The sequence below is a fragment of the Pantherophis guttatus genome, chromosome 18 (genome assembly GCF_059756535.1).
Source record: "Pantherophis guttatus breed Tessera chromosome 18, ASM5975653v1, whole genome shotgun sequence".
Classification (NCBI taxonomy): Eukaryota; Metazoa; Chordata; class Lepidosauria; order Squamata; family Colubridae; genus Pantherophis; species Pantherophis guttatus.
This window is the reverse complement of record NC_142080.1, coordinates 11861463-11889350: the sequence shown is the minus strand read 5'-3', so window position 1 is coordinate 11889350 and position 27888 is coordinate 11861463. Positions and strand designations below refer to the sequence as shown.

At 45.9% G+C, this 27888-nt stretch overlaps 1 protein-coding gene across 1 annotated transcript; it reads left to right on the top strand.

The window, feature by feature from the left end:
* The first annotated feature begins 1140 nt into the window (after positions 1–1140).
* On the top strand, positions 1141–27888 carry LOC117656434 (maestro heat-like repeat family member 5). Its single transcript, XM_087880771.1, has 27 exons — positions 1141–1327; positions 1799–2077; positions 2934–3070; positions 4567–4662; positions 5706–5822; positions 6654–6776; positions 7309–7458; positions 8092–8211; positions 8772–8851; positions 9370–9505; positions 9864–9959; positions 11438–11542; positions 12089–12224; positions 17731–17849; positions 18185–18334; positions 18534–18688; positions 20293–20440; positions 21832–21983; positions 22344–22481; positions 22833–22947; positions 23894–24037; positions 24781–24957; positions 25502–25651; positions 25903–26028; positions 26361–26463; positions 27418–27483; positions 27603–27888. The coding sequence occupies exons 2-27, from the start codon at positions 1921–1923 to the stop codon at positions 27764–27766; spliced, it is 3360 nt and encodes a 1119-aa protein (XP_087736897.1). The 5' UTR covers positions 1141–1327; positions 1799–1920; the 3' UTR covers positions 27767–27888.

The following is a 27888-nucleotide window of genomic DNA, read 5'->3' as shown; positions in this document are numbered from 1 at the left end:
ATGAGTCTCTAATTTTATGTCTATGGAAATATGTCTTCCTTTTCTTCTCTACATCCCAAATGTGGGCATGCCACCCTTTTTGCAAATCGTGGCCTTCTAGGGTAAGAATCCTCTCATTTTCCAGGGTGATCCAATCTCTTATCCAGACTAGCTTAGCTGCCCTGTAATATATTTCCCAATCGGGGAGTCCAAATCCACCTATATCTCTTTTGCCCCTTAAAATTTTAATAGAAAACCTCGGTTTTTTCCCCTCCCATATAAATTCTCTGATGATTTTGTCTAATTCTAAAAAAAACTTTTTCTCTAAATTTACCGGTATGTTTTGGAATAAAAATAGTATTCTGGGGAGAATATTCATCTTAATTGTGGCTATCTTGCCCAAAAGTGATCATCTTATTTTCTTCCATCTGTCAAGGTCTTGTTTCATCTTCCTAATTAGGGGAGTATAATTGTCGTCTTTTAAGGTCGAACATCTTGATGTAATCCAAATTCCTAGGTATTTAATTTTTTTGGCAACCTGTAGTCCTAATACTTGTTTTTCTGGCTCTCAGTTGTATTCTTAATCAATACTTTGGTTTTGGTTTTGTTCAATGTGAAGCCTGCCACCTCTCCATATTTACTTAATTCCTCTAGCACTTTTGGTCCTGATTCTATGGGGTCTTCAAGGATTAAGGCTACATCGTCTGCAAATGCTTGCGTCTTGTAAATTTCCTTCCTGATCTTCAGTCCTTTTATTTCCTCATTAATTCTAATTTTCCGTAAAAGAACTTCTAAGGCCAAAATAAACAATAATGGGGATAGGGGGCAACCTTGCCTTACTCCCTTACTAATTTGGAATGTTTTAGTCCTATGCTCAGTGGCAGACTTAGCCAATCAAAGAACAAAGTTGATCAGCCTTAATCTTGGTTAGGTTCTTTTGAGATCTAGCACATTGAGGGACACCATCACAGTGGGTCATTCCATAGTGACCCCTAGCTTTGCTCCCCATAATGTCGCTAATGTTATCAAGGGGGTTATCCAGGGGACCCTCCATATCCCATCCCTATTATCTTGGGGAGTAAGAGGCCCCTTGGGTCATGACACCAGCTGTCCCCCATGAGAACATAATGCGGTGATGTCACAGCCCCTGGGGCAGAGATATAAAGGCAGAAGGGATGAGAGGGGAGCTGTGGAGAGTTGAGGAGAGTAGAGGATAGTTGAGTTCAGTTGAGTTGTGTTGAGCAGAGTAGAGCAGAGCAGAGCGGAGGGGAGTGTTCTACTTTGTCAAATACCTCGCTGAAGCCTTTCAACTTTTATTTCTAGTCTGTCTTTCACAGTTACGTTGTTGGTAGGTTGGGCTATAGTTTCTTTTTGCATGCAAAGAACGAGTTAAGCAACTCTGCTTTCTCTCTGCTGCCTGTAATTTCCTTGCCGTCTTCTCTCTTTAGGGGACTTTTAGTTTGGTTGCTGTGCCAAACCAGACAGTTGTAGAGGTACAAAGGAGAGACTCCCAAATTCCTCTGTAGATCAGCAGCTCCTTGGGCAGTCTGAGCTTGTTGACCCAGGAAGAACATGTGATAAATAGAGATAGATAGATAGACAACTAGATAGATAGATAGATAGATAGATAGATAGATAGAGAGATAGATAGATAGATAGATAGATAGATAGATAGATAGATAGATGATAGATAGATAGATAGATAGATGATAGATAGATAGATAGATAGATAGATAGATAGATAGATAGATAGATAGATAGGAGCACCAAGGACCCCTCCTTTCAATCTGGAGTTACAAAACTTCTCCTTTATTGACAGGATCTCCATCCAGTTCAAGAACTCCCTCTTCACGAGAGGATGGACCACATGCTAAAAAAGTTGCCCTTCTTGAAGAAGGAGGACAGCAAGGAGTCCCATCCACAAATTACGAATAATGACCCATGGCAGTGGAACAGTCACTTCTCTGGCTCCCACCCGTCCACTTCTTCGGCCACTCAAAGAACCACGCAGGTCTTGCCCCTTCTTGTAAAGGGTTCCCCAGCTCCAGTGGACATGAGCAAGAAGGTGCAGCCTCCAGCACTGGTGCTGCCAGAATTGGTGCGCAGGACCCCTCTGAAGGCTTCTCAGGGGGAAATGAAGCCTGGCCTCAAAGAGCCCCCTTCCTTGCCAAGGAGGCCCGAGAGGGAAAGGGCTCCGGGGAGAAAACGCTCTCAAGACACCATCCTTCCCTCATATCCAGGTATAGATGCTACAGGGCTGGGCTACCTATGGAACCAGCCTTGTCCTATCACATCAGCCCACCCCACACAATCAATCCATCCATCCATCAATCAATCCATCAGGACAGAGCCAGAAGGGACCTTAGAGGTCTTCCTTCTCCAGAGACCAATTGCATTAAGCAATAAGTTTCTCTTCCTACCTTCTAGTGCTTTGGAAAATAAGTTGACCCCCTCCTCTGTGTGCCAGCCCCTCAAATACTGGAAGACTGCTCTCATGTCACTAGTACACCCTTCCTTCCTTTTCCTAACTACCCAAATCCAAATCCTGCAATCGTCCTTCATCAGGTAGGGACGTTATGGTGCAGACTCCATCAGTCAAAGAGTTTCGACTGTGGGGCCTAGGAAGAGGGTCTTCTCTACCGCTGCCACTGTATTAGGGAACATCTTACCCTCAGAGGTGAGGAAAGACCCCTCCCTCTTAGCCTTTTTCAAAGGCTAGATCTAAATTATAAGATTACAACATCATGAAATTTCAAAGCAATAAAAAATTCCAATTCCATATATAAGATGGTTGTCTAAGGACAGGAAGATCAGGGCCTCGAGACTTATGACACGTTTGACCCCTCCCTCAGGCTCAGCCTGGTGATCCACTACGCACTCCTTGTCTCTCTCTGCTTTGAGAAGGCTTGTCCTGTCGAATTGCCCATCAATCTCTGTCTGTCTCTTCTTCTCAGAACTCTCTGACGAGTCTTTCAAAAATTTATGGGAGAGCAGGAAGCCATTAAAAGGCAGACCCGTCAAAGAAATCTTGGATCTCATGGACGAGAGAGAAATATTAGAGACCATCTTGGACCATCTTCGTCCTTTCCAGGTAAGCAGCTGGGTTTGTGTCGCGGTGGGCCCTGAGGTCCATCGTGGAGAGGGTCCAGAAGCCAGGGCTGCCTCGGTGGAGATCATTTATCCCAAAAGTAGACAAATGTAGTTATGGAGAATTTGCTGAACTAGGGGGTCCTTGCTGGAAGGATCATGGAACGACCATGGAATGATTGCCTCAACCATTTTGGACTCCACCTCAACATCAAGACAGGATACTTAGGGACTGTCACCACCCCTGGAATGCTTCAAATCAATGGAGAAAACCTAAAGAAGGTGGACATTTTTTGGTATCTGGGATCCCACCTCCAATGTCAATGGTGACATCAATGGCGAGGTGAGAGCAAAGGAGAATGCAGCCTGGATACGTTGGCGAGAACTCACCAGTGTGTTACTGGACAGACGAATGGCCACCCATCTTAAATCTAAGACCTACAAGACAACCATCCGCCCTGTTGCACTGTCTGGCACTGAATGCTGGGCAGCAACAACAGGGACCAGAAGCTCTCTGCATGCCACGGAAATGCGAAATGGTCCTGAGTGTGAGAAACAGTCCATTTTTTTCAGTTGTAAACTATCCTTTATAACTTCGAACAGTCAGTAAATAAATGTTCTGACCCAAACACGACAAACCCTCTGAAGTGAACTCAAAGATTCCTTTATGAGGAGAGCCAGCAGCCCCGACAAAAAGTTTCTCTCTCACCACAGGCTAACAAGTCCATCCGGCAGGGAGAAGAATCGTTGTCTGCCCCATCTATTCATCTCCGCCCCCTGCCTTTTATCCCCAGAGCTAGGGAGGGGCTTCGCTAGCAGTGGTGGCTCGTCTGTCCCAAGGACCGGCCCATAGATTTCCACTGCTCTCCTCTCCTCTGCCTTCTGTGTATCCGCGCGTCAGGCACTGGACCCAGATGTTCCTCCTCTTCCTCATCCACCTCCAGACCTGCGGTCTGTTGACTCACCATCTGAGGGCTGACGGATGGCCCAGGCTCCTCCTCTGTCTCTCTCTCTGCCAGCCCCATTCCCTCTTCCCCCTCGGAGCTCTCAGGTTGCCTTGATGCTGGCCCTGACTCCCACGCCTCCTCCTCCTCCTCCTCCTCCTCCTCCTCCTCCTCCTCCTCCTCGTCCTCCTCCTCCTCCTCCTCCTCCTCCTCCTCCTCCTCCTCCTCCTCCTCCTCCTCCTCCTCCTCTGATTCGGCTGCTGGAGGGCCACAACAATAAATGGTGATAAATCAAGTTCTCACAATTTGTGGCAGAGATTTTCCAACCGTTCATCTCAAAAGCTGCCTCTGCTCCAGCTGATACAATCCGGATGGTCCTTGTTACGTGCTTCGTGTCTGTCCCAGCTAGAAAAGTCAAATTACTTATAATATGCATCCGGACGCAGAAGGGAAACCAATCCTCCCCTTGGAAACACACAGAAAGCTGTTCCTTCCTCTGCTCCTTCACTTTCTCACAACTTCTTTTTTGTTGTTCTTGTTGTTGTTGGCAAAGCAGATTCCTTCAGACCACAAACTGCCCAGGAGGAAAACAAGCGCATTGCCGCCCATCGACCAGAAGCAAAGCACGTCCCAGGTCTTGTCTAAAGACAAGGTAAATATGCGGAGGTTTTACACTTTTAGGGCCGCAGTTATCTTAGATGCAACATCAGAAGAGGACAGCTTGCCATGGCCAACTCACCGTGGCTGCCCACGAGCCACAGCAGACTCACCGCGGGTTAATTCAACCATTCCGTTCTCTCCAATAATGTTAAAAATCATTTTAACATTTGTCGTTTATGTTTCATTTGTCCCTCCTTTGAGGCCTCCTTTCTTTGACGCTTCTGTTCCACCATTTCCTCGATATTAGACAGACAATGAATAATAGAACTACAGACTTGGAAGGGGGCCTTGGAGGTCTTCTAGTCCAACCCCCTACTGAAGGAGGAAACCCTTTCCCATTTCAGGCAAACGGTTGTCCAATCTCTTCTTAAAAGCTTCCAGTGATGCAACACCCACAACTTCTGGAGGCAAACTGTTCCACTGGTTAATTGTTCTCACTGTTTGGAAGTTTCTCCTTGGTTCTAGATTGGTTCTCTCCTTGATAAGTTTCCATCCATTGTTTCTTGTCTTGCCTTCGGGTGCTTTGGAGAATAGGCTGACCCCCTCCTCTTTTTGGCAACCCTTGAGGTATTGGAACCCTGCTATTAGTGTAACTCTTGTTCCCTGGTGAGTTGGCCACGGCAAGTAGGCCATGGCTAGTTGGCCATGGTTAGTTGGCCAAGCCAAGAGGGCCATGGCAAGTTGTCCCAATCCACCACGGAGAGCTAATGCATGTAAAAAGATGAAGCTGCCAGATCTCCACAGAAACCATAAAGGATCTCAGGACGGCCAAACAGAGAATCAGCAAAGGGCACCTATGGGGATGGGGGAGGGGGGTTAAAGTAGCTTTTCAAGAAGAAGAAGAAAGTCAAAATGGCAATTATTGACTTATTAGATTCGTATGCTGCCCATCTCCCCGATCAGGTCACCCAGGACCAGTTTCCGTGTGCTTGACCACACGGAGTCCTTTTCTGATCCTAATTTCTCCTATATTTCCTTTTCCTGGCCGTTTGGTGGAGCTCCCTAGGACTCACGGACTCTTTTTCCCACCTTCAGATTAGCCTCTACAAATATTATGGCGTTAAACTGCGAAACTCAACACAGAAGGACCTGGTGACGGAACAGCTCCAAAGCCTTCTAAGTTTTTCACTCCAGGAAGAAACAGACCGAGAGGTGAGTGGCAGTGGGATGCCTGCGGGGGCTGAGACCTCCATCTTTGTGGGGTCCTTGGGGCTCTCTGAGCTTGGATGTTTTCTTGCAGACGTTTAGTGACCCAACTAGGTCACCTCATCAGTGCCAGAAGAGAACAGGTTTTGCAGAATAGAGGTGAAGGGAGGAGGAGGAGGAGGAGGAGAATTGTGGGGTCCTTGGTGCTCTCTTAACTTGGTTGTTTTCCTGTAGATGTTTTATTACCCAGCTAGGTAACATCATCAGTGCTAGAAGAGAATGGGGGTTACAGAGAGGAGGAGGAGGAGGAGGACTGTGGGGTCCTTGGTGCTCTCTGTGCTTGGTTGTTTTGTTGCAGACATTTCATTACCCAGCTAGGTAATTTCATCAGTGCTAGAAGGGCCTGGGGTTTGCAGAGAGGAGGAGGAGCAGGAGGTGGAGAAGGGGAGGAGAAAGCGGAAGGTAAAGACAAAGGGTTAGGTGCAAATAAGAGCCTTGGTGGTGCAGCGGACTAAAATGCTGTTAAGTAGCACGTAGCTGCCAGCTGCCGGCAATTACTGTGAGTTCAAATCTCACCAGGCTCAAGGTTGACTCAACCTTCCATCCTTCCGAGGTAGGTAAAATGAGGACCCGGATTGTGGGGGCAATAAGCTGACTTTGTATAAAAAAGAACACCGCTTGGGGGGGGGGGAAGCCCTACTAAGCAGGTCTATACAAAAGTATGAAGGCTATTGCTTAACGCATTGTAAGCCGCCCTGAGTCTCCGGAGAAGGGCGGCATATAAATCGAACCTATAAATCAATAAATGTCCTAATTCACAAACATCGCTTTGCCTAGGGAATCTCGGAATCCATTCAAATGGCATCCTTTTGCCACCTGCCTGAGATTCTGGTGGCCCTGGAGGAGGCTGGCCAGTTCAGGCAGACAAAAGGACCGTTTGCAGTAGAAGCCCCCATTGAGGTAAGACCAGGGATGGGGTTGCAAGGTCTGAAACTCAGTGCAGAAGGAGGCTGGGGGATTCTGGGAAGGAAAGTCCAATGTGCTTAGAAGGACTTAGGCTCCAGGCTGTCTGGTCTCCTCAGATTGGTCATAGATCTCGTAGATGTAGGTGGTGCTGAAATTCTCCATCTCCATCTCCTGGAGAACTATTTTATAAGGCTAGAGAAGATTAGGAGCTGCCCCAACAAACACCTCGAGTAGACCCAAAGGTGCTTTTTCCAAAGGCTTGGGCTTGGTTTTTTCCTGAAGACATTTCGCTTCTCATCCAAAAAGCTTCTTCTCTTTTGACCCAAGTCAGACCTGAAGAAGCTTCTGGGATGAGAAGCGAAACCTCTTCAAGGAAAAACAAAGTCCAGTTGCCTTTGAAAAAGCCCCTTTGGGGCAACCGTGACCTGGATGACTAAGAAGCTCCATCAGTTTCCATCCATTGCTTCTTGTCTTGTCTTCTGGTGCTTTGGGAAAGAGTTTGACCCCCTCGTCTTTGGACTGACAGGACTCACAGACTCTCTCCGAGAGATGGATTCGGACCACATTAATACTCTGCTATGGCCAGGCAGTCCTGGGAGCGCAAGTAGAGGACATGATGCCTTTCCTGGACAACATTGTCTCAGAAATACTCTATCAGTATTCCAGCATGAAAAAGGTAGGCAGGTTTCCACCCTCTACTTCTCTTAATGCTGAGTTTAATCACAAGAACAATTATAATCCGGAGTCCTTAGCTTGTTTGATTTCTTAAAGACATTTCATGACCCAACTAGCATGTTGTGGGAGAGGAGGAGGAGGAGGAGGAGGAGGAGGAGGAGGAGGAGGAGGAGGAGGAGGAGGAGGAGGAGGAGGAGGAGGAGGAGGAGGAGGAGGAGAATCTATGGTCTTGTTGCATTTATTATCCTCAAGGCAGCGCTCCTGCATTACACTCTTTCTTCCTTTCCACACAACAACTCTGTGACGTGTTTTGGATTGAGACTGGCCCCAACTCACCTAGCTGGCTCTCGTGCCTAGGGCGGGACTTGAACTCACAGTCTCCTGGTGATTGGCCGAAAGACAGCTGGCCCTTTTCCCTAAGGAGGAACTAGAACTCACCATCTCCTGGTGATTGGCCCAAAGTCTCTCAGCTGCCTTTCATCCTAAAGTGGGACTAGAACCCAGAGTGTCCAGTGATGTTTTGATTGGGGGCCCCCCAGAGTTCAACCAAAGACAATCGGCTACGTAAAGGTTTCAGTAAATAAATACATCCTCTTCCTTCTGGTTTCTTTTCATTCCCACTGGGGTTTTCCAGGACGAAGGGCTGAAGAAAGCCTTCATGAGGTCCATCATCATGATCACCAAAGCTGTTGCCAACAGCAGGAGGCAAGACCTCGATTTGCCCCAGAAACAGGAACTGGTCACAAACATCGTTGTAAGTGGGGAGAGGGGGGGAGGCAGGTGCTCCTGGGCGTCTTCCTTTTTGGAAGTGAATTTGAACCGAATTGAATGCCAATCAATGGAGCCTGAAAGGTTTTGTTGCTAAGTGGGACATTTGTTAAGGGAATTCTGCCCATTGTACGACCTGTCTTGCCACCGTTGTTAGCCGAATCATTTTCGTTCAGTTAATCGCACGGCTGTTAAGGGAATCTGGCTTCCCAATTTTATATAGGTCATCAAGAGGCCACAGTTGCCCACCCCTGACTTAAATCATGGTCACGGGACACTGCAAACTGCCATCAATGCAAGCTGGTGGCCAAGTGACCGAAATGGGGTCACAGGATCGCTGAGGAAGGGGCGCCTCTCGGAACTTGGCATCTGGGTCATAAGTAGTCCTGAAGAGATCCCTCAAAACTTTAAATGGTGGCTAAGTGACCAGTTGTAAGCTGGGGACTTCCTGTGTCAACCAGAAAAAGCGTAGGGCTGGGAAGAGGGCCAGCTGGAGGGTGGCCATATCTCAGGTTCTTTCTTAGATGGGTTTCCTTCTCTTTTCAGGAAGTCATTGAAGATGAGCCCGCGAGACCCTTGTCCATCGAAAATCTCCATCAAGCGATCATCACCATCACCTGCATGAGGTATGTACCTGCCAAGAGACAGAGAGAGAGAGAGAGAGACAGAGAGAGAGAGAGAGAGACAGAGGAAGGAGGGAGGGAGAGAGAGAGAAATCCTGCATCCTGTTTTGGTCACCACACTATAAAAAAGATGTTGAGACTCTAGAAAGAGTGCAGGGAAGAGCAACCAGGATGATGAGGGGAGTTCTGATATTTGAGGGGCTCTCAGAGAGAGGAGGGGGTCAACTTCCCCTCCAAAGTAGCTGAGAGCATGATGAGAAGCGATGTAGGGAAGCTTATCAAAGAGAGATCCAGGAGAAATTTCCTGACACCGAGAACAATCCATCAGTGGAACAGTTTGCCTCCAGAAGTTGGGGGTGCTCCATCCCTCGAGGTTTTCAAGAAAAGAGGGGACAACCATATGACTGGGATGGTTTAAGGACCATCAAGCAAGGGTTGGAGTAGAAGACCTCCGAGGTCCCTTTTAGCCTAATGAGTCTATGATCTTCTCACCCTCCTCCTCTTTTCTCGTCTTTCATCAGCCGTATGAAGCCCCCCTTGAACTCCGAGATGAGGTCTAAAGTGGTGAGAAAAAGCATCCAGAAGGTGTTTTCCTTGCCGGCTTACCTGGTGACAAAACTGAACGTGAACGGCCCAGGACAACCAGCTCAAACTCAGGTGAGCAGTCCAGATGGAGCCAAGCCATCTGAGATCCACCTGGAAATAAGCATGATTCAAAATCTCCTCCAAAACTCTGGATCCATCCATCGAGCCCAATGTCCTTTTGTTCCTCGTGTTCAGCCGAGAAAGCATTTCCTCCAACTCTGGAAGAAAAACCAGCCCTGCAAGACGGGCCACTCCGTTGATTGCAGAAGGGTGGACTTCAACTCCCAGAAGTCCGTGGCTGGCTCAGGATTGTTGGGCGTTGCAGTCCACCAGTCGTCCTAAAAGGGCCATAAGTTCCCCAGCCCTGGATTTCTTCCTCTTTCTTCCTTTACACCACTTCTTCCTTTAGATATTCTTTTTCTCCTTCTAGGATTTTTATGACCAGATGGTGACCACCTGCAACACCATGCTCACCGCCTTGCTGTCCGAGGCTCCCAATTTGGATTCCCTGCAGGATGTCTTGACGGTAAAGAGTGATTCTTTCTCGGGGTTGGTCAGCCAGATGTTTAGGCTGGATTTGGCGATTCTGTCCAGCTGTCGAGCCCCTCCCAAGGACCCGGGATAGGCAAATGTGGCTGTTGGGTGGACAACTCGTCCCATGGGACAATTCAACCATTCAATTGAACTCATTTCAATAGTTAAAAAATGATGTTCATTTTTGTCATTTACATTTGTTTTGTCCCTCCTCTGGCATCTTTTCACTAATGATTCTATTCCACTATTTCTCTGATATTCGTGTCTCTCTTGTCCCACGGCAAGGAGGAAGGGAGGGAGGGAGGGAGGAGATGATAATAAGAGTGAGGGAGGGTCTCAGGGAAGTCCACAGGTGCCCCTGACACGAGAGACGTTGAGCTGGCCACTCCCACCTCGGCCACGCCCCCCCCGAGGTCAAACACAACCTTGATTCGGCCCTCCATGAAATCGAGTTTGACACCCCTGTCATAGAGCCTCGCAGCTGTTCCGAGTAAAGCTGCCTTCTGCAATTGACCGATGCAGATTATGTCGATGCCGATGGGATTCATTTTAGCAACAGAAATTTTGGACTCATTGTGGTCATAAGTCGAGGACTACCTGTATTTGTGATGGTTGCAGCATCCTGGGGGGGGGTGTCACCTGAACACCATTGGCGAACTGCCCAACTGGCTTCCGACAAGCCAAAGTCTACGGGGAAAGCGAGATTCGGCTAATGACTGCATTATTCACTTAAGGACCACAGGGATTCGTTCAACCCTGGCAAAAAAAGGTCATAAAGCCAGTCACAAGTCGCCTAACATCCACCTTGGTAAGCACCCCAAATTCTGGTCGTAAGTCAAGGACTACTTATACAGGAAGTCCTCGACATACAGCCATTCATTTAGGGACCGAGCTGGGATGCTGCAGCCGTCATAAAGATGAGTCATTGGCCAAGTGTTCAAATTTTGATCATGTGACCATAGGGATGCTGCAATGGTCATAAGTGTGAAGAATGGTCGTAAGTCCCTTTTTCAGTGCCATTGTAACTTTGAACAGTGACTAAATACTAATAGCACTTAGACTTACATGCCGCTTCACCGTGGTTTACAGCCCTCTCTAAATGAGGACCCAGGTTCTTCTCCTATCTGGGTCCTCATTTGACCGACCTGGTAAGGACGGAAAGCTGAGTCAACCTGGAGCCGATCAGGATGGAACTGCTGAACTTCTGGCAGTTGGCAGAATTAGCCTGCAATACTGCGTTCTAACCACTGTGCCACCACGGCTCTAAATGAACTGTTGTAAGACTAGTTGTATTCCAGAAATCTTCAGTTGCTACTCTAGTTTTCAGTCTAAAATAGACCTCAATTGACCAATGTCTCAAATTTGTTGAGCTCCTTAGATTTTCTCCCCAGTCCTGGCAACTTCTGTGGCTCTTCCAACTGTGAATCACAAATTCTTCCTTTCCTCCTCCTCCTTTGTTTTTCCTGGCAGCACATTAATCCCTGGATTGAATCTCCCAAGAGACACGAGAGAGAGAGGGCCATCAAGAGCATCAGACACCTCCTGAAGTTCGTTTCTGAAAACGTCAATTTCGACGTAAGTCACCGTTTGGGATGCGCAGTGAGATGTTTTCAAAGAAAGGAAGAAAAAGAAGAAAGTCCTGCTGCCTTTTGGAAAAAGCATCTTTGGGATGTGACCAGGAGGATATAAGGAGTCCCGCTTGATGAAGGGGATGGAGGAGAAAACCTCCACAGTCCCTTCCAGCAATTGAGGTTCTGGGATTCTAAGGTTCTATGATTCTGTGATTCAAAGATTCAGAGATTCAGAGATTCAGAGATTCAAAGATTGTATGATTTAGAAATTCAAAGATTCTATGATTCTAAGATTCTATTATTCAAAGATTCTAGGATTCACTGATTTTATGAATCTATGACTATGATTCTAGTCTTCTAAGATTCAAATATTGGATAATTCTAAAATTCTAAGATTTTATGTTTCTAAGATTCTGTGATTCTAGAATTCTAAAAGGTAGGATTCTAGGACTCTATGGTGCTATGGTTCCTATGCTCTGATTTCAGTTGGCTGAAACCTTCATGAGCCCCCCTTCTCATCTTTCCCCTCCTTTTTGCTTCCTTTCATTAGCCCACAGGTGACTTTTCTTTGCTGGGACAGCTGGTGGCTTTGCTGGGCCTGCACGTTGGCGACACCAGCAAAGAAGTTGGCCAGACGTCCGCAGAGGCCGCCTACCACCTCCACCACCTCATCATGAGCAAAATGGGTGAGAAAGTTGGACTCCAAGGGCTGCCAGGAGCCCAGGGATGCGCACTGCCCAGGAGAGCACTGGGTGGCACAGCTTGTGGCGTGACCAAGACCCCGGTCGTTTGCCTGGGCAGAGATGCCTGGAATTGGCCGTTGGTATTGGCACCTCTCAGGGCCAGGGGTCATTTGAAGACTGAGTTTCTCACGTTAAGTGGATCCGTTAGGCCAGTGGTCGGCAAACTCATTAGTCAACAGAGCCAAATATCAACAGTACAACGATTGAAATTTCTTTGGAGAGCCAAATCGGTTAAACTTAAACTAGATAGGTAGGTACATTGTTATTAACTTAATTAGGGTACTCCTAAACTGGCCTTTGCTAAGAACGTCCTCAATCTGATGGAGGTACGTTCGCTGAGGTCGACCCCTTCCATCTCTCCCATCCACACTCGTCCTGTATACTTCTTTTGTCTATCTCCTTTCGTTCATCCTCTTTATATGTCCAAACCATCTCCTCGACACTACATCTTCTTTCACTCCACAACGTTCCCTAAAATTAACTTAATAAACTTTACTTAAAGTTTTAAGTCTTAGTTAAACTATAGGTACGTTGAATAAAACTTGATCTCATACTTAATAACGATATTATTTATTGATAAAATTAAATTTCTTACAATTGACCTTACAATATCCATAAAATTAAATCATGACAATGACTGACAAACACTAATGTGAACAATGGCCTTGCATCTCCTTGGAAAGTTTGAGTAAGTCAGGTTTGTATGTTGTTTTTAATTTTAGGCACGATTCCAGGTTCTCATCAATAAGACAACTTCTCAATTTACTCTTTTTTTTTTTTTATTGAAAAAGTTTTCAAATACAAATTTTCCCCCCTTTTTTTCCCCCTCTCCCTCCTCCTCCCTAACCCCCCCTCCCCACCCATCCCCCCCTGTGACTTCTTCTTAACAAAAAAAAAAACCTAATTCATAACAGATTACTTACTCCCTCCTCTAGATATTGACCTTTACTTACTAAAAATATTATTAATATTATAACATCCCCCTTTATCCATACATTTCAGAAAAGAGAAAAGAAAGGGGAAAAAAAAAGACATTATACTATGACATTATAGAATAACTTCTCCACTTTAAAACTATACAATAAGTCCTACTTTAACATTTAATCTTCTATATATATTAGTATAACATTTCAAAGCGGCCTTCCCCATAAAATCTAGTTTAACATTTATTCCACTCTATCCATTTCCTCCACTCCCCTAAATATATCACTTAAAAATCCCTTTTCTTAGACTAATCAATCTACTAACTAGCTTATTCACCCACTATCATGCAAAATTACCATACACAACATTTCTTAATATCTTTGAATCACTGCCCACACTACTTAAAAATATATGTCTATATTTTCCATTATATCTAAATAAAAAAAAAGAAAAGACAATGACTTTAAATTTATAATCCATGTAGTATCTTCTTTGAGGTCTTTCCACTGGATTGGTAGAACCAACATCCATAATCGGGTAACATAGCTTACTGGTGCAACAGTTTATTCAGGATCTTCAATCATATCTGCCCCCGTCAGTAGTAAATATCTTCTTATATGTATAAAAGTAAAAACAACCACCCGAGTGACATTATAATTATATTCCATATAGTAATAATTGTGGGTTTCATCAGGATTATTAATTCCCATCATCGTAGTGGGTAACAACCCGATCTTCTGCATGCCCCAGCATAATTCTCTTGCCTTGTAATTCAAGATAATATAATATGTTTATCAACACAAAAAGAAATTCCAAAATGGATAATTCAAATCCATCAGTTTAAGGCTCGTTTCACGTCCCCAAATTACGGCCATGCAGAGATCTGCCACAATCCTCAGGATGATATTAACCAATACATCGCCTCTTCTGTGTTTACACATAATCATTCATATTTTAAAGTCACTGGCTTCACTGTTGCCTAATTTAGAAATTTCTATTTTTATGCCACCTATTTCTTTTTTTCTTTTCTTTTTGTGGGTTTGGTTTCCATCCTGGTTTCCTTTCTACAAATTGTGTATCATCTGGTCGGTTTTTATTCTGCTTTGTAGATTGGTCTTGTTGGTTTTGTTTTTGTATCTCATGTTTCTTTTTTATCCCTTGTACATCCCCTAATTGGTTTCCATACTTATCCTTGCCTTGATAAGTCATCACATTAATGTTAGATGCCACTTCTCTCAAATTTGTAGATAGTCCAGCTGGGGTATCCAATAAATCCAAAGGCAATTCATCTAGTACAGTCTCTGTAATTCGATATTTTACCTTTATTTCCGGCTCCTTCTGCTTATCCTGTATTATACCTGAAGATATTAAGTTCATTTTCAACCTATTTTGATAAAATTCTTCCGCTCTTTCAACAGTATTTAGCTGATATCTTTCTCCTTGGTATCTAAATATAATACCAACTGGGGCGTCCCACCTGAATGAGATATTTCTCTTTTTTAACTCATTCACCAGAAAACCAAATTTCTTCCTTTCCATCAATATCTTAGGTGGGAGTTCCTTGTAAATCCAAATCTTTCTTCCATACAATTGCAAATTAGAATTGAAGGAATTTTGCACGATATTATTCCTAATTTCTTTGTCTGTAAAATAAATCACCACATCTCTAGGCAATTGCCTTTGCTTGGCAATCCAGGAGTTAATTCGATAAACTCTGTCAATCCTACAAAACACTTCGTCAGGTTGAACCTTTAGAATCCCAGCTAGAAATTCAGAAGATATTTTCCTTAAATCCTCTCTATTATTTTCCTGCAAACCTCTTAATCTTATCGCATATTCTGTGAAATTATATTGTACCATTAAAATCTCTTTTTCAATCTTCTGTTGCAGATTTTCTGCATTACCATACTTTTGATCAGCATCAGCGATGTTTCAACAGGCTTGGAAAGTGAATCGAAGTTTCTCTTTCAAAATCTTGAGCAAAAAGAGATCATTGGTTTTCGAATGAAATAACTTCTTCTAACATCGAAAAAATGGTGTTTCCTTTCCCCTGTAGTTTACGATTAAGCTGATTCAAATGAGACGTAATATCTACCATGAAATAAAATTTTTGGATCCACTGATCGTTCGTTAGTTCTGGATAGCGAATCCCCTTCTCATGGAGAAATGCTTTAATTTCTGTTAATAAGGAAGCGAAACGTTTCAAAACGTTTCCTCTTGATAACCAACGTACCTTGTTATGCAGCAGAAGATCGGCGTACTCGCTCTCCATTTCAACTAAAAATCCTTTAAATTGGTGATGATTAAGAGGTTTAATCAGTATATTCGAAGACATTTTGACTGTTCTGTCTTTCACTGTTTTAGCAGACAATGGTAACTCTTTAATTTTTTTTAGAATATCGGCTTTGTTCTTAAAATCCCGAAATAGCTCTTCGGATGCATTTATAAAACAACTTTTTATGTATTCGCCGTCTGTATATGGTTTTCCTCTCTTAGCAATCTTTTGACTAACCACAAAACTTGCAACATTAACATTGTTGGAAGATTGAATCCAGTAATTAAATACAGAACTTGATTTTTCTTGACTCTTCTGAAGTTCCTCAACTGCTTTCTTCCTTGCATCACTGACAGGATATTTACTACTAAATGACACGTGTTTAGTTTTAAAGTGTCTCTCCAAATTTGATTTCTTGTTATGCACCAATTTTTCCTGACAAATGAGACAGGTCGGAAGGCCATTTAAGTTTTGAACAAACGCGAAAGTCTCGGTCCATTCAACTTTAAATTCATGGTTTTCATCTTCCGTTTTTCTTTGCTTCTTCTTTGTAGCCATGTCAAACAGGGCACCTAAAAAAATGTTTCATTTTATAATAATAAAGCCACCAACACAAAATAATTACAATTCTTAAATTGATGACAAAAATACCTGTAGGATTTGCAGCTGGTTGGAAAAATACAGGTAACTTTATGCTCCGAGTAGTTACTTTTGTCACCCGCGCGTGATTGGCGGATGCGACTAGCACTAACCACTGCACAAGGAGATTGCTGACTGACTGGCTGACTCAACTCGTGCATGAATCGCGTGCGCCTCTCCCACGCTGCGTATCCCATGGCCCACCTGCGCCGCGTCTCCCTTCTCCCGTCTCTCGCCCGCAAGACACCCCCACTTCTTCTAACGCCACTTCTTCAGAATAGACTCGCCCAGGCCGAAAACCGACTTCTGCGCATGGGCCACGAAGTTTCAATCACAGTGTGCGTGCGCGCCCGCAGGTGGTATTTTGTGGAAGAGCCACACTCAAGGGGCCAAAGAGCCGCATGTGGCTCGCGAGCTGCAGTTTGCCGACCACAGAGTTAGGCTAGGCATCTGCCATCAGCCAGCCTGGGCTTGTGAGTCTTGGCACATGGATTGGGTCTTAGCGTGTTTTGCAAAGCCACCTTTTAGTCATTGGATGGCTGCATGTATTGCAGGGAGCCAGAAAACGGGTTAACCAAGTTACGGGTTGAGTGGGCATTGTTAAGGAAAGTTGTTAAATTTGGCTAGTTAAAAGCTTAACCCAGTGGCAACTTTAAGCCATGTGGATTTCAATGCCCAGAATTCCCCAGGCAGCACACAATCAATTCACAACCTAATGCTTCATTTGCACATCAGACCAAGGTAGTCTGGGTTAAATCCGGTTAGATTCATTCATTCATTTGTTCATTCGTTTGTTGGTTCATTCCTTCATTCCTTCATTTATGTAATTTGTCTCTTATGTAGCCCTATATTTCCCCTCCATTTACAGTCCCATCTATTGTGTTAACCTAGAAATAGGGTTACAGGTAGTCCTTGACTTACAACAATTCATTTAGTGACCATTCAAAGTTTAACCGGCACTGAAAAAAAGTGACTTGTGATTGTCTTTCACACTTACGACCGTTGCAGCATCCCCATGCTCACGGGATCAAAATCTGGACACTTGGCCACTGACTCCGATTTATGACGGTCGCAGTGTCCCAGGGTCATGTGATCCCTTTTGTGACCTTCTGCCAAACAAAGTCAATGGGGAAGACGGATTCACTTAACAACCGGGTTGCTAACTTAACTGCTGCGGCAATTCACTTAACCAGGTTGGCAAGAAAAAAAATCGCAACCTGAGGCAAAACTCGCTTCATAACTGTCTTGCTTAGGACTCAATTGTGGCCGTAAGTCGAGGACTGCCTGTAATTGGACCACTAAAGAGGTCATTGTACCTGTTTCGTTCCTGATCAGTGAGATAAGAGAAAGGGGGGGGCAGAGAAAGAGGGAGCGAGGGGGGAGGAGGAGGACTGGTGTCTCTGAGCTTTGTTGTTTTCTTGTGAAGGTTTCATGACCCAACTAGGTAACGAGAAAACCACCGAGCCCAGAGAGCACCAGGGACCCCTCAGGTCAGCCCTGAGCTACAGATCTTCTCTTCTGTTGGAACGACTAAACCGGCCGTCAGACGAAGGATGTTCAGAAGTTCCGAATGCCAAAATCTGACCTTCTCTTGTTTTCCTCCCTCCAAAGCCAAAGAAATGGATGAGAAACCTAGAAACAAGAAGGGGAAGGTCGTCACTTGGCTGAGGAAAGACTTCTCCTTTTCGGGCCCAACAATATTTTATAATAACGTCTCCAAAATGGCTACGGTACGTTTTCGTTCAGCATTTTGCCTGGCTTCTTATTGACCTTCCTTTTTCTCCTCCTCTTGACCTGGAGATACTCAAAAAAGTCAATATCACAGTGGGGACGGCAGGCTCCAAAGGCCGGAGGGTGGATATCCATCCCCCACAATGTCTAGGAGCAGGCGATCTCGGCTGCCATGTTGGCTTCTTTCACCCACATCCTAATATCACGTGGTGGATGTCATGGAATACGGCCTGCCTCTCTACATGGGGTGCTGTCCCCAGATACGGGTCAAAGTCTCTGGCTTGTCAAAACCCTGATGCATCTCTTCATGGTCTCCTTTTCTTCTTTCCGATAGGCCTTTGGCGAGCATCTGAGCCCGTCACAAATAAACGACCTGATCTTAAAAGCCCTGGCAGCTCTGACACACCTGGACAAAAACATTTCACACACTGCGGGACTCCTGCTCAATTCGTTCTTGGAAGAATGTGGGATGGACATGGAGGAGGTAAGAAAATGGCAGGGTTTGGAGCAAAAGGGATAGAGGAGATTTTGTAGAAAAGAAAGATGAGAATGGGTGAGACCTTGTTGACTTGGTGACAACACTTCAGCTGGATTTAAGAAGGCTAGGGTTGGATGGAGACCACCAGGTAATCTTAGGGCTGTTGAGAAAGTTGGTCATCCCTTGGATTTCTCTTTTGCCATAGCTGCCCATGATCCTCAAGGAGATCTACCGACGTCTCCCGAAGATCTTGGACCCTGCCACCAAACAACAAACGCTAAAGGCAGTGTGTCACCTGGCGTCCAAACGGGTGAACAAAGTCGTGGATATTCTCCTCGAGTGCTCGGTGGCGTGCGATGGGTAAGAAGAACCTCAAGGAGATGTGCCTCCTGTTTTCTTGTACTCTACAGAGATTCTCAACCATTTGCGATAGGGGTGAATATCTGTAGCTTGGGGTGGGCAGGTCATGTGCTGATTGGGGGGGAGGTTGCATTGGGTTGGTTGAGGGCCAGTGCAGTCGCTGGTTGGCTGTGCAGTCGATCTGAATTCTGAGAGCTTCCTAGGCTGGTTGTCTCCACCATCCAGGTCATGATTGTCCCAAAGGTGCTTTTCCAAAAGGCAGCTGGACCTCCTTGGTTTTTTAACTTTCTTGGTCGCCACACTGTAGAAACAATGCAGAGACTCTGAAAGAGTGCAGAGAAGAGCAACGAAGATGATTAGTGAACCGGAGCCTAAAACATATGAAGAAGAGTTGCAGGAATTGGGTCTCTCTAGTTCGATGAAAGGAAGGATTGAGGGGGGACAGGATAGCAGTGTTCTGATATCTGAGGGGCTGCCACAAAGAGGAGGGGGTCAACCTATTTTCCAAACCACCTGAGGGCAGGACAAGAAGCAAAGGATGGAGACGAATCAAAGAGAGAAGCAACCTACAATGTGCAGAACTTTCCTAGCAGTGCAAACAATTAACCAGTGGAACAACTTGCCTCCAGAAGTTGTGGGTGCACCATCACTGGAGGTTTTCAAGAAGAGATTGGACAGCCATTTGTCTGAAATGGGATAAGATTTCCTGCCTGAGAAGCGGTTTGGAGTACAAGACCTCCAAGGCAGGGGTGAAATCCTCTGGTTTGGTCTGGTTCGCCCGAACCGATAGTAATAATTGCTACTGTTTGCCCGAACTGGTAGTAAAAAAAGACGCTTTAAAACGTACGACAATCAGCTGTGCCGGGCAATGTCGGAACCTTTTTGTAATTTCTAATTTCAGCATTTTTTTACTACCAGTCAGCTGTGAGAAAATCAGCTGTGCCTGATTGTCTGTGAGGTTCCTGTTTGTTGCAGGGGCCATTTTGTGTAAAGTCCAGCTGCTTCTGCATTGTATGTGAGTCAGTTGTGTAGCTTTTGTGTTACTTTTGTGTAAAGTGTGATCGTTTGCTTTTGAGCTCTCTGTGATTCAGTGAGGTTCTGCATTGTGTGTGAATCAGTTGTGCAGCCACGCCCACCCGGACACATAACCACCAAGCCACGGCCGCCTGGTCATATGACCACCAAGAAACGGCCACCCGGTCACATGCCCACCAAGAAACGGCCACAGAACCGGTTGGGAACATTTTTGAATTTCACCACTGCTCCAAGGTCCCTTCCAACTCGGTCCTTCTGTGAAAAGCACCTTTGGGTTAATTCTGTAGACACACTGCTCCTAGAAACCTCCCCCCCCTTGACCAGTTCTGGGTTCTCTGGCACTTCCGGTGGCGCAGAGGCCCTCCTTTGAATGGCTACTAGACAAACGGTTGCAAGTCGAGAACTACCTGTAGCTATATCTTTTTCCATGCCTTAAAGCAGTTCATTTGGCCATCGGTTCTCTAACCCTTTCTTCCGTTGGGGGGGTTAATCTATCTGGAATGGCCGTCTCTTTGAAAATGGGGAAAGAATCTGATTTTTTTCCCCAATCCATTTTTCCACCTGCACAGAAGTGCCAGGGAACTGTGGAGGGCGCTGGCTGCAGACCCCTATGCTAACCTGAAGATCATGAAGCCCCTCCTCAAAAGGCTTGATGACCACGATCCCAGCACCGAAGCTATTGGGAGGGGAACAAGCAAATCCATCATGCCCATTGCGGTAAGCCCTCAACCGGTGGCTCTCCTTTCCTGAGATCTGCAGGTGGGCCAGGCCTGAGGAAAGGGGAAGGGGCTGAGCAGAAGAGTCACCCTCGGGGGTCTCCTCATCAGGAGCAGGCACGCCCTGGCTGGAGGGAGGCAGAGGGCAAACTGGTGGGGGCTGAAATCGGAGCAAAATTTGACGTAAGCCCCCCTTCCCCCCAAAATGCCCCATTGAAAGTAGAGGCATCTGTGGGCTTCCTCACCAGAACAGCTTTGATATTCATCCATCCATCCATTCATCCACCCATTCATCCAGCCAGCCAGCCAGCCAGCTCTATCATCTATCCACCCATCCATCCATCGGTTCATCTATTCATTAATCCATTCATTCATGTATCCGTTCATTGATTTATTCGTTTATTCATACATTCCTTCATTTATTCATTCCTTTACTCATCCAATCATTCATAATTCAATTGATTCCTTTATTCATTTCTTACGTTATTTCTTACAGAAATAACTAAAAAAGAGTTTGATTTAAGAAAATACATGATAGGAACCAACAAAGGCAAACACCCAACGGAGTACTTTGTGTCATATCTTATTTTAAATATTCTTAATCTGTATTTTTATTATGTGTTATATTGTTTTATTACGTTGTTGTAAACTTCCCAGTGTCAGATTGCTCAGATGGCCGGTGGAGAAATTTAATTAATTAAGACCAATAGATTTGTAGTCCAGGTTTGAACTGTGGGGTCCTTGGTGCTTACTGAGCTTGGTGGTTTTCTTGCAGATGTTTCACGACCCAACCAGTCTAACCCTACCTCTAAGCCTAACTCTTCCAGCACTGATGATGTTACCTAGCTGGGTCATGAAACATCTGCCACAAAAAAACACACGCTCAGACAGCACCCAGGGCCCCTCCAAGGACCCCTAAGAGGTGGAGAGTCAAGAGCCCATTTAGGAATGAAGACAAACAGAGAAACGTGAGGTTACCGATCTCTTTGTCCCCAGTTCTGTCTCACTTGTGCTACTCGTTGTCTCCCTTTTGTCCTGTATCTACACCCCACTGGCCTCTCAAAGTCTGGAGGGGGTGTAGAATGGGAGTTTCAGAAGTCCCACTTCTAGCAACCTTTTGCTCCGTGTCTCAGACATGGACTTTCCTGGCTCAGGTTTCATGGACATGAGGATTTTTTTCTCTCTCTGGGCACAATGAGAATGTATCTGCCGAACAAAACTCTGCATTGGCGACAAGAAGGGCATCCAGCCAGGAAAGCCTCAGCTCCATTCAGTTGCCCAGACTCCACCCCGCAAGGGATTAGGGGGTCGTTAAAAGAAGAAATAGATGATGATGATGAATCTAAGTAACCTGATGAGCCCGAGCTGACTCTCCTCTCCTCCTGTTTCTAGGCCACCAATGCGCTCTCCTTCCTCCTCTCGCTTCCTGAGGCAGCAACCATTGTCCAGCATAAGTTCTCCAGCCTGCTCCTGGCGCTCGTGACGCACATCTATTTTCTGCTGGGAGCAGGCAAGAGCGGGTCAGAACAGACCTACCATCTGGGGTAAGGAATCTCCTGGGCCCAATCTGGATCCTTTCTCCATTTCTGCAAAGCTCAGGAAACAGTCGTTAAGTGAACTTTGTCCCATTTTGCAACCTTTCTTGCCAGAGTGGTTAAGTGAATCATTGCACTGGTTAAGTCCCATGGTCGTTAAGTGAATCTGGCTTCCCCGTTGACTTTGCTTGTCAGAAGGTCCCAAAAGGGGATCGCGTGACTCTGAGACACTGCGACCGTCATAAATATGGGTCAGTTGCCGAGAGTCTGAATTCTGACCACATGACCATAGGGATACTGTAACGGTCGGAAGTGCAGGGGGATCAGCTGAATGATTGGCACCAACTCTTCTGCCTTTGTTTCATTTAGCAACGCAGTCAAAGCCGTCAAACACCTCATCTTGCGCACCGGCTATCAGGAGGAGTTCAAGGACTTAGATATGGTTCAATGTTGGGCGATGCTGATGAGTCCTGAAAGTGTGTTTGAAGGCATTTTCCACCTGGTCCGGTAAGAAATTAAAAGTCAAAAGAGCTTGGCTACGAGGGGCAGTGGGTGAGAGAGGGAGGGGAGGCAGAGGGAGAGGAGGAAGAAGAGGAGGCAGAGAGATAGGGGGAAGGGGAGAGAGAGGGAAGGGGAGAGGGAGAGGGAGAAAGAGAGAGGGAGGGTGAGAGAGAGAGAGGGAGGGTGAGAGAGAGAGGAAGGGGAGAGGGAGAGAGGGAGGGTGAGAAATTCTCTAAATGGAGTAATTCATTGAGTAATTCATTTATCGATCATTCAGCTCATGATTTCTCTAGCTTGGTGATTTTCTTCTCCCTAACCAGCAGATCTTGTCTGATCTCTCCATATTTATTCTCTTAGGATCTTGTTCAACTACTCGAAACATGAGCTGAAGGTCATGCTCCGACAGGCTGAGACCTACGTGCGCCACCCCGATTTAAGACACAAAACCATTGGGATGGTTTTCTTTTCGGAGGTGAGGAGACCTTGAGATGCACCCCAACCTTCTGGAGCTCAAGGAAAGTTGCCCAGGGTTCAACAGAACTTTATGGTTAGAAACTAGAAGTTGTGGGTTCTCCATCACTGGAGGTCTTGAAGAAGAAACTAGACAGCCATTTGTCTGACATGGTAGAGGTCTCCTGCTTCACCAGGGGGTTGGGCTAGAAGACCTCCAAGGTCTCCTGGTATTCTGTTAATCAGTGGAATGGCTTGCCTCCAGAAGTTGTGGGAGGGAGGGAGGGAGGGAGGGAGGGAGGGAGGGAGGAAGGAAGGAAGGAAGGAAGGAAGGAAGGAAGGAAGGAAGGAAGGAAGGAAGGAAGGAAGGAGATTGAGGGAGGGAGGATGGGAGAAAGGGAGGAAGGAAGACTCAATGACCCCAAATTCCTTTTACTTTTTGCATTATTTTTTGTATTCTTGCAACTATCATTTACACTACCTATCAGACAGTCACAAAAGGGATGACGTAACCTCGAAACACTGCGACCGTCATATATATATATATTTATATGCCGCCATTCTCCCAAGGGACTCAGGGCGGCTTACAAAAACAATATCCAATACAAATCACAATAAATTAAAATCAACAACCCAATTAAAACAATTTAAAATTATAACAATGTACACCCATAACGGATCAGTTAAGTTGACGAAAGAGCCACATCTTCAACTCAAATATGGACCGGCAAGTACCCAAATTTTGATCACATGACCATGAGGATGCTACCATGGTCATAATTCTGAAAAATGGACGTATCTCTTTTGTCAGTGCCGTTGTGACTTTCAGCGGTCACTAACCGAGGACTGTGTTTATTTTCTTTATCTCTCCCCGTAATGGCTGAAAGTGGCATCTTTAGTCGAGGCTCTCAGGGAAGTTCTCTTCCTTGGCTTGGCTAACGCTCTATATCTCCACTCTTCTTCTTCAGCTGCTGTTTCACCCGGAAATTTGCCAATTCTTTGTCATCCAAGACATCCTCCAGGTGCTGAAGGAATGGATGACCCAGCCATATCCGCTGATACAGACTTTCAGCGTTAGAGGACTGGGGAACCTCATCCAACACCCGTTTGAGGTAAGAGATGGGGGGCAGGAAGGGAGTGGCTTCCAAGGTAGTAGCAGGTGTGACCTCGCTCTCTGGGAAGTCTACAAGGCTGGGAAGGAGAGAAGAAGGAGAAGAAGAAGGCAACCAGCAGAAAGAGGACAGCTAGAGTGGTGTCTCTTCTACAAAGATGGCTGCAACCCTGGAAGATCTGAAGGTGCAAGTAGAGGCCAGATCCTGTTGGAGGACATTTGTCTGAAATGGTATAGGGGTTCTGGCTTGAGCAGGGGTTGGACTCGAAGACCTCCAAGGTCCCTTCCATCTCTGGTATTCTGTTAAGGACCAGGGGAGACCTGAGAGCAGTCTTCCAGTATTTGAAGGGCTGCCCCAAAGAAGAGGGGGTCAACCTATTCTCCAAAGCCCCTGAAAGCAGAACGAGAAGCAGCGGATGGGAACTAATGAAGGAGAGAAACAACCTGGAACTAAGGAGAAATTTCCTGACCCTGAGAACAATTCATCCTTGGAACGACTTCCCTCCAGAAGTTATGGGTGCTCCATCACTGGAGCTTTTCAAGAAGAGTTTAGATAACCATTTGTCCAGCAGAGTCTAGGGTCTCCTGCTTGAGCAGGAGGTTGGACTAGAAGACCTCCAAGTTCCCTTTCAACCCTCTTCTTCTATGCTCTGTGGCCTTCTCTTGCATTTGTCATGATCGCTGTGAGACTCAGAGAACTCCAGTGACCGTTTAATTGCTCGTTTCTTTCCCTGCTTCCTCCAGAAGAACATCTTGGAACCCCTCTTGATGCCAGTGCTAAACTGCGCTTGTCACGAACAGAAGACCTTGGCAAAAGAAGCTATAAGGACCCTGCATTTCCTCCTCAGGAACCTCGATATCAAAACCCATGCGGTGAAGGCAGTCAACCTCATTCCGCTCCTTCTGAAACATTTTCATGATGTAAGTCAACCAAATCATAACAAACTGGTTTTCCACCTCTCTCTCCCTCCCTCCCTCCCTTCCTCCCTCTCTCCCTCTCTTCCCTCCCTCTCTCCCTCTCTTTCTCCCCCTCCTCACTCCCTTCCTCCCTCTCTCTCTCTCTCTTTCACTCTCTCTCTCTCCCTCCTCCCTCCCTCCTTCCCTCCCTCCCTCCTGCACTCCCTTTCATTCTCCCTCTCCCTCTATCTCTCTCTTTCTCCCATAAAGATGGGAGAAAGTCCAGAAGGAGCTGCTAAGATTGAACAACTCTGGTCTAGATCAGGATTTCTCAACCTTGGCAACTTTAAGAGGTGAGGACTTCAACTCCCAGAACTCTCCAGCCAGCATACTGGAGTTGGGGTCCCCATCTTTGGGGCAACCATGACCTGGATGATTGACCATCTCCATGGACATTGAACTGGGAATAGGTGTGCTCTGAACTTGTGTGTTCTCCTGCAAACTTCAAGAAACTTCTGCATGGCTATTCTGCTATTGGAGGGACTAACCTGTCTCTCTTCCTTCGTAGGACGACATCGAACTGAGGAATACCTCCATCACCATTTTCGGCATGCTCCTGAAAGGACTGAAGGAGTTACGGAACAGTAATATGGCCGAAAACATCCTGAACAGCCTTATTCCCCTCCTCATACAACTGTCAAATGATCGGACAAAAGAGGTGAGTTGAAGGGCTGGCTAAGCTGAGCTCCTGCTCTGATCATGCTACCTTCACAGAGACCACTCTGTACCCCCATCTTCACTCAGAGCAACGGGGTTGTACCACGTGGACACTCTGGAGAATGCAAAGACATTGTAGACAATCCTGAAGTTGTGGGGTCCTTGGTGCTCCCTGAACTTGGTTGTTTCCTTGAAGACTTGTTTCATGACCCAACTAGGTGACAGGATCTCCCTCTTTCCTCCCTCGGCCAGGTCTCCAGGAAGACCCTCGACTCCTGCGTGTCCTTTATGAACTGGGGGGGCTTTCCCAGCAACTTGTTTGACTATGAAATGTACACCAGTCTTCATAGCATGTACTCCAACATCTGCTACGTGGTTGTAAGTAGGAGCCAAGCTGGCCTGTTTTCTTCCAGATTAGAGTAAACTAACCATTTATTTCTTTATTTTGTCCTGCATTTCTTATTTTTATAAACAGTTCAAGACGGTGGGCATCCCTAATACTTCTTCTTTTCTTCACAACAACCCTGTGAGGTGGGTTGCCCTGAGAGAGAGGGACTGCACCAAAGTCACCCAGCTGGCCATCGTGACTAAGGAGGGACTAGAACTCCCAAAGTCACCCAGCTGGCTTTGACCAAGAAAGCGGCCCCTTGGTTAAAAAAAAAAAAAAGCTCTATAGTTCATTGGCTTCTTTGTTGCCTTGTTTTCCCCAGATGAATAAATGCAAGCAAAACCTTCCTGCGATGTTGGATCAGATGCTGGGATTCCTGAGGAGCCGGAACTCTTCCCATCGCGAGGCAGCTGCCCTCTTAATTGGTAATCACCAATGCCAACTCTGGAAGGAGGGCAGGACAACCCAAGACAGGCGGGCGGCCTTGTCACCAAAAGAATCTATGCAGAATTAAGCCATGTCGCTTAATCAGACTGGAAGCTGCTCTTATACCGTGTGGCTTCTCCGGAACGGCTACGATCGCGCAACAGTTTCTCAGGCAGTTCCTGCCCTCTTTCTTAAGGGTATCGCTGCCGTTGTTAAGTTAGCCACATGGTTGTTAAGTGAATCTGGCTTCCTCCCGGATTTGGCTCAGCCGAAGATCGCAAAAAGTGATCTTTGACCCCCAAGACACTGTAAGCGTCATAAATACGAGTCGGTTTGCCAAGCATCCGGATTTTGATCTTGATGTGGCAACGCTTCTAAGGGTGAAAAGCAGTCGTAAGTTCCTTTTTTCAGTGCCATTGTAACTTTGAATGGTCACTAAATGAACTGTTAGAAGTCGAGGACTACCTGGCCTGTATCCCTCTCTCTTGTATAGGCAAACCCACAGCCGTGGCTTTTTCTCTGGAAATATTTCCAGCTGGCCTCCCATTCTAGTATTAACTGGATTCAAGGCTGCTTAGATTTTTTTCCAAGATGATGGTTGTTTGCACAGTCCTAGAACATAAAGTAATAGAGTTGGAAGGGACCTTAGAGGTCTTCTAGTCCAACCCCCTGCTAAAGCAGGAGACCCGATTCCATTTCAGACCAGTGGCTGTCCAATCTCTTCGTTAATCTCTTCTTGAAAGCCTCCAGTGAGGCCTGGAGACAAAAACAGAGGAAGAACGGCTACCCCTCGTCCTTCTTATTATTAGACAGACCCAATCCCTGGAACCATCCCGTAAAGTCCCAAAGCGACTCTTCCAAGTGGAAACCAATGAATGGCGCGTTTTTTTCCTGAATCAGTCGATTTAGCCGTCTCTGTTAACCCCACCAACGTTTTCTTTTTACGTGCCCAGGCTGCTGCGCGCAATACATGCAACCGGAAGTGATGACTTCCAAACAAATGAAAGAAGTTTTCCTGGGTGAGTTTCAAAGTTCCCTCGCTTGAAACAAGGAGTTTTTCTCCAGAAGCTCTGTCGCTGATCAGGGCTGGTTCTCACGGTTGATCCCGGAAATCCTTTGTTTTCTGGATTCGTTTCAGGTCTCCAGGATCTGCAAGGCGATTCCGAAGCCTCAGTGGCTCAGGCTGCAGCTGACTCAATGCAAGAAATCTTTCGGCAGTGTGGCCATCTGATCAAGCCGGGTCTTGTTAGTAGTCAACTCCTCTCCAAAGGCATCAGGAGGATCTCCGAGACCAAGCAATAATAGTTTCACAGTTTCATAGTTTTCATTATTGTCATGGCACCTCATAGAATGAAACTAAGTGCCATCCTCACTGTATATTATACTTTTTAAAAACCCTATAAAAATAAAACAAAAACACACTT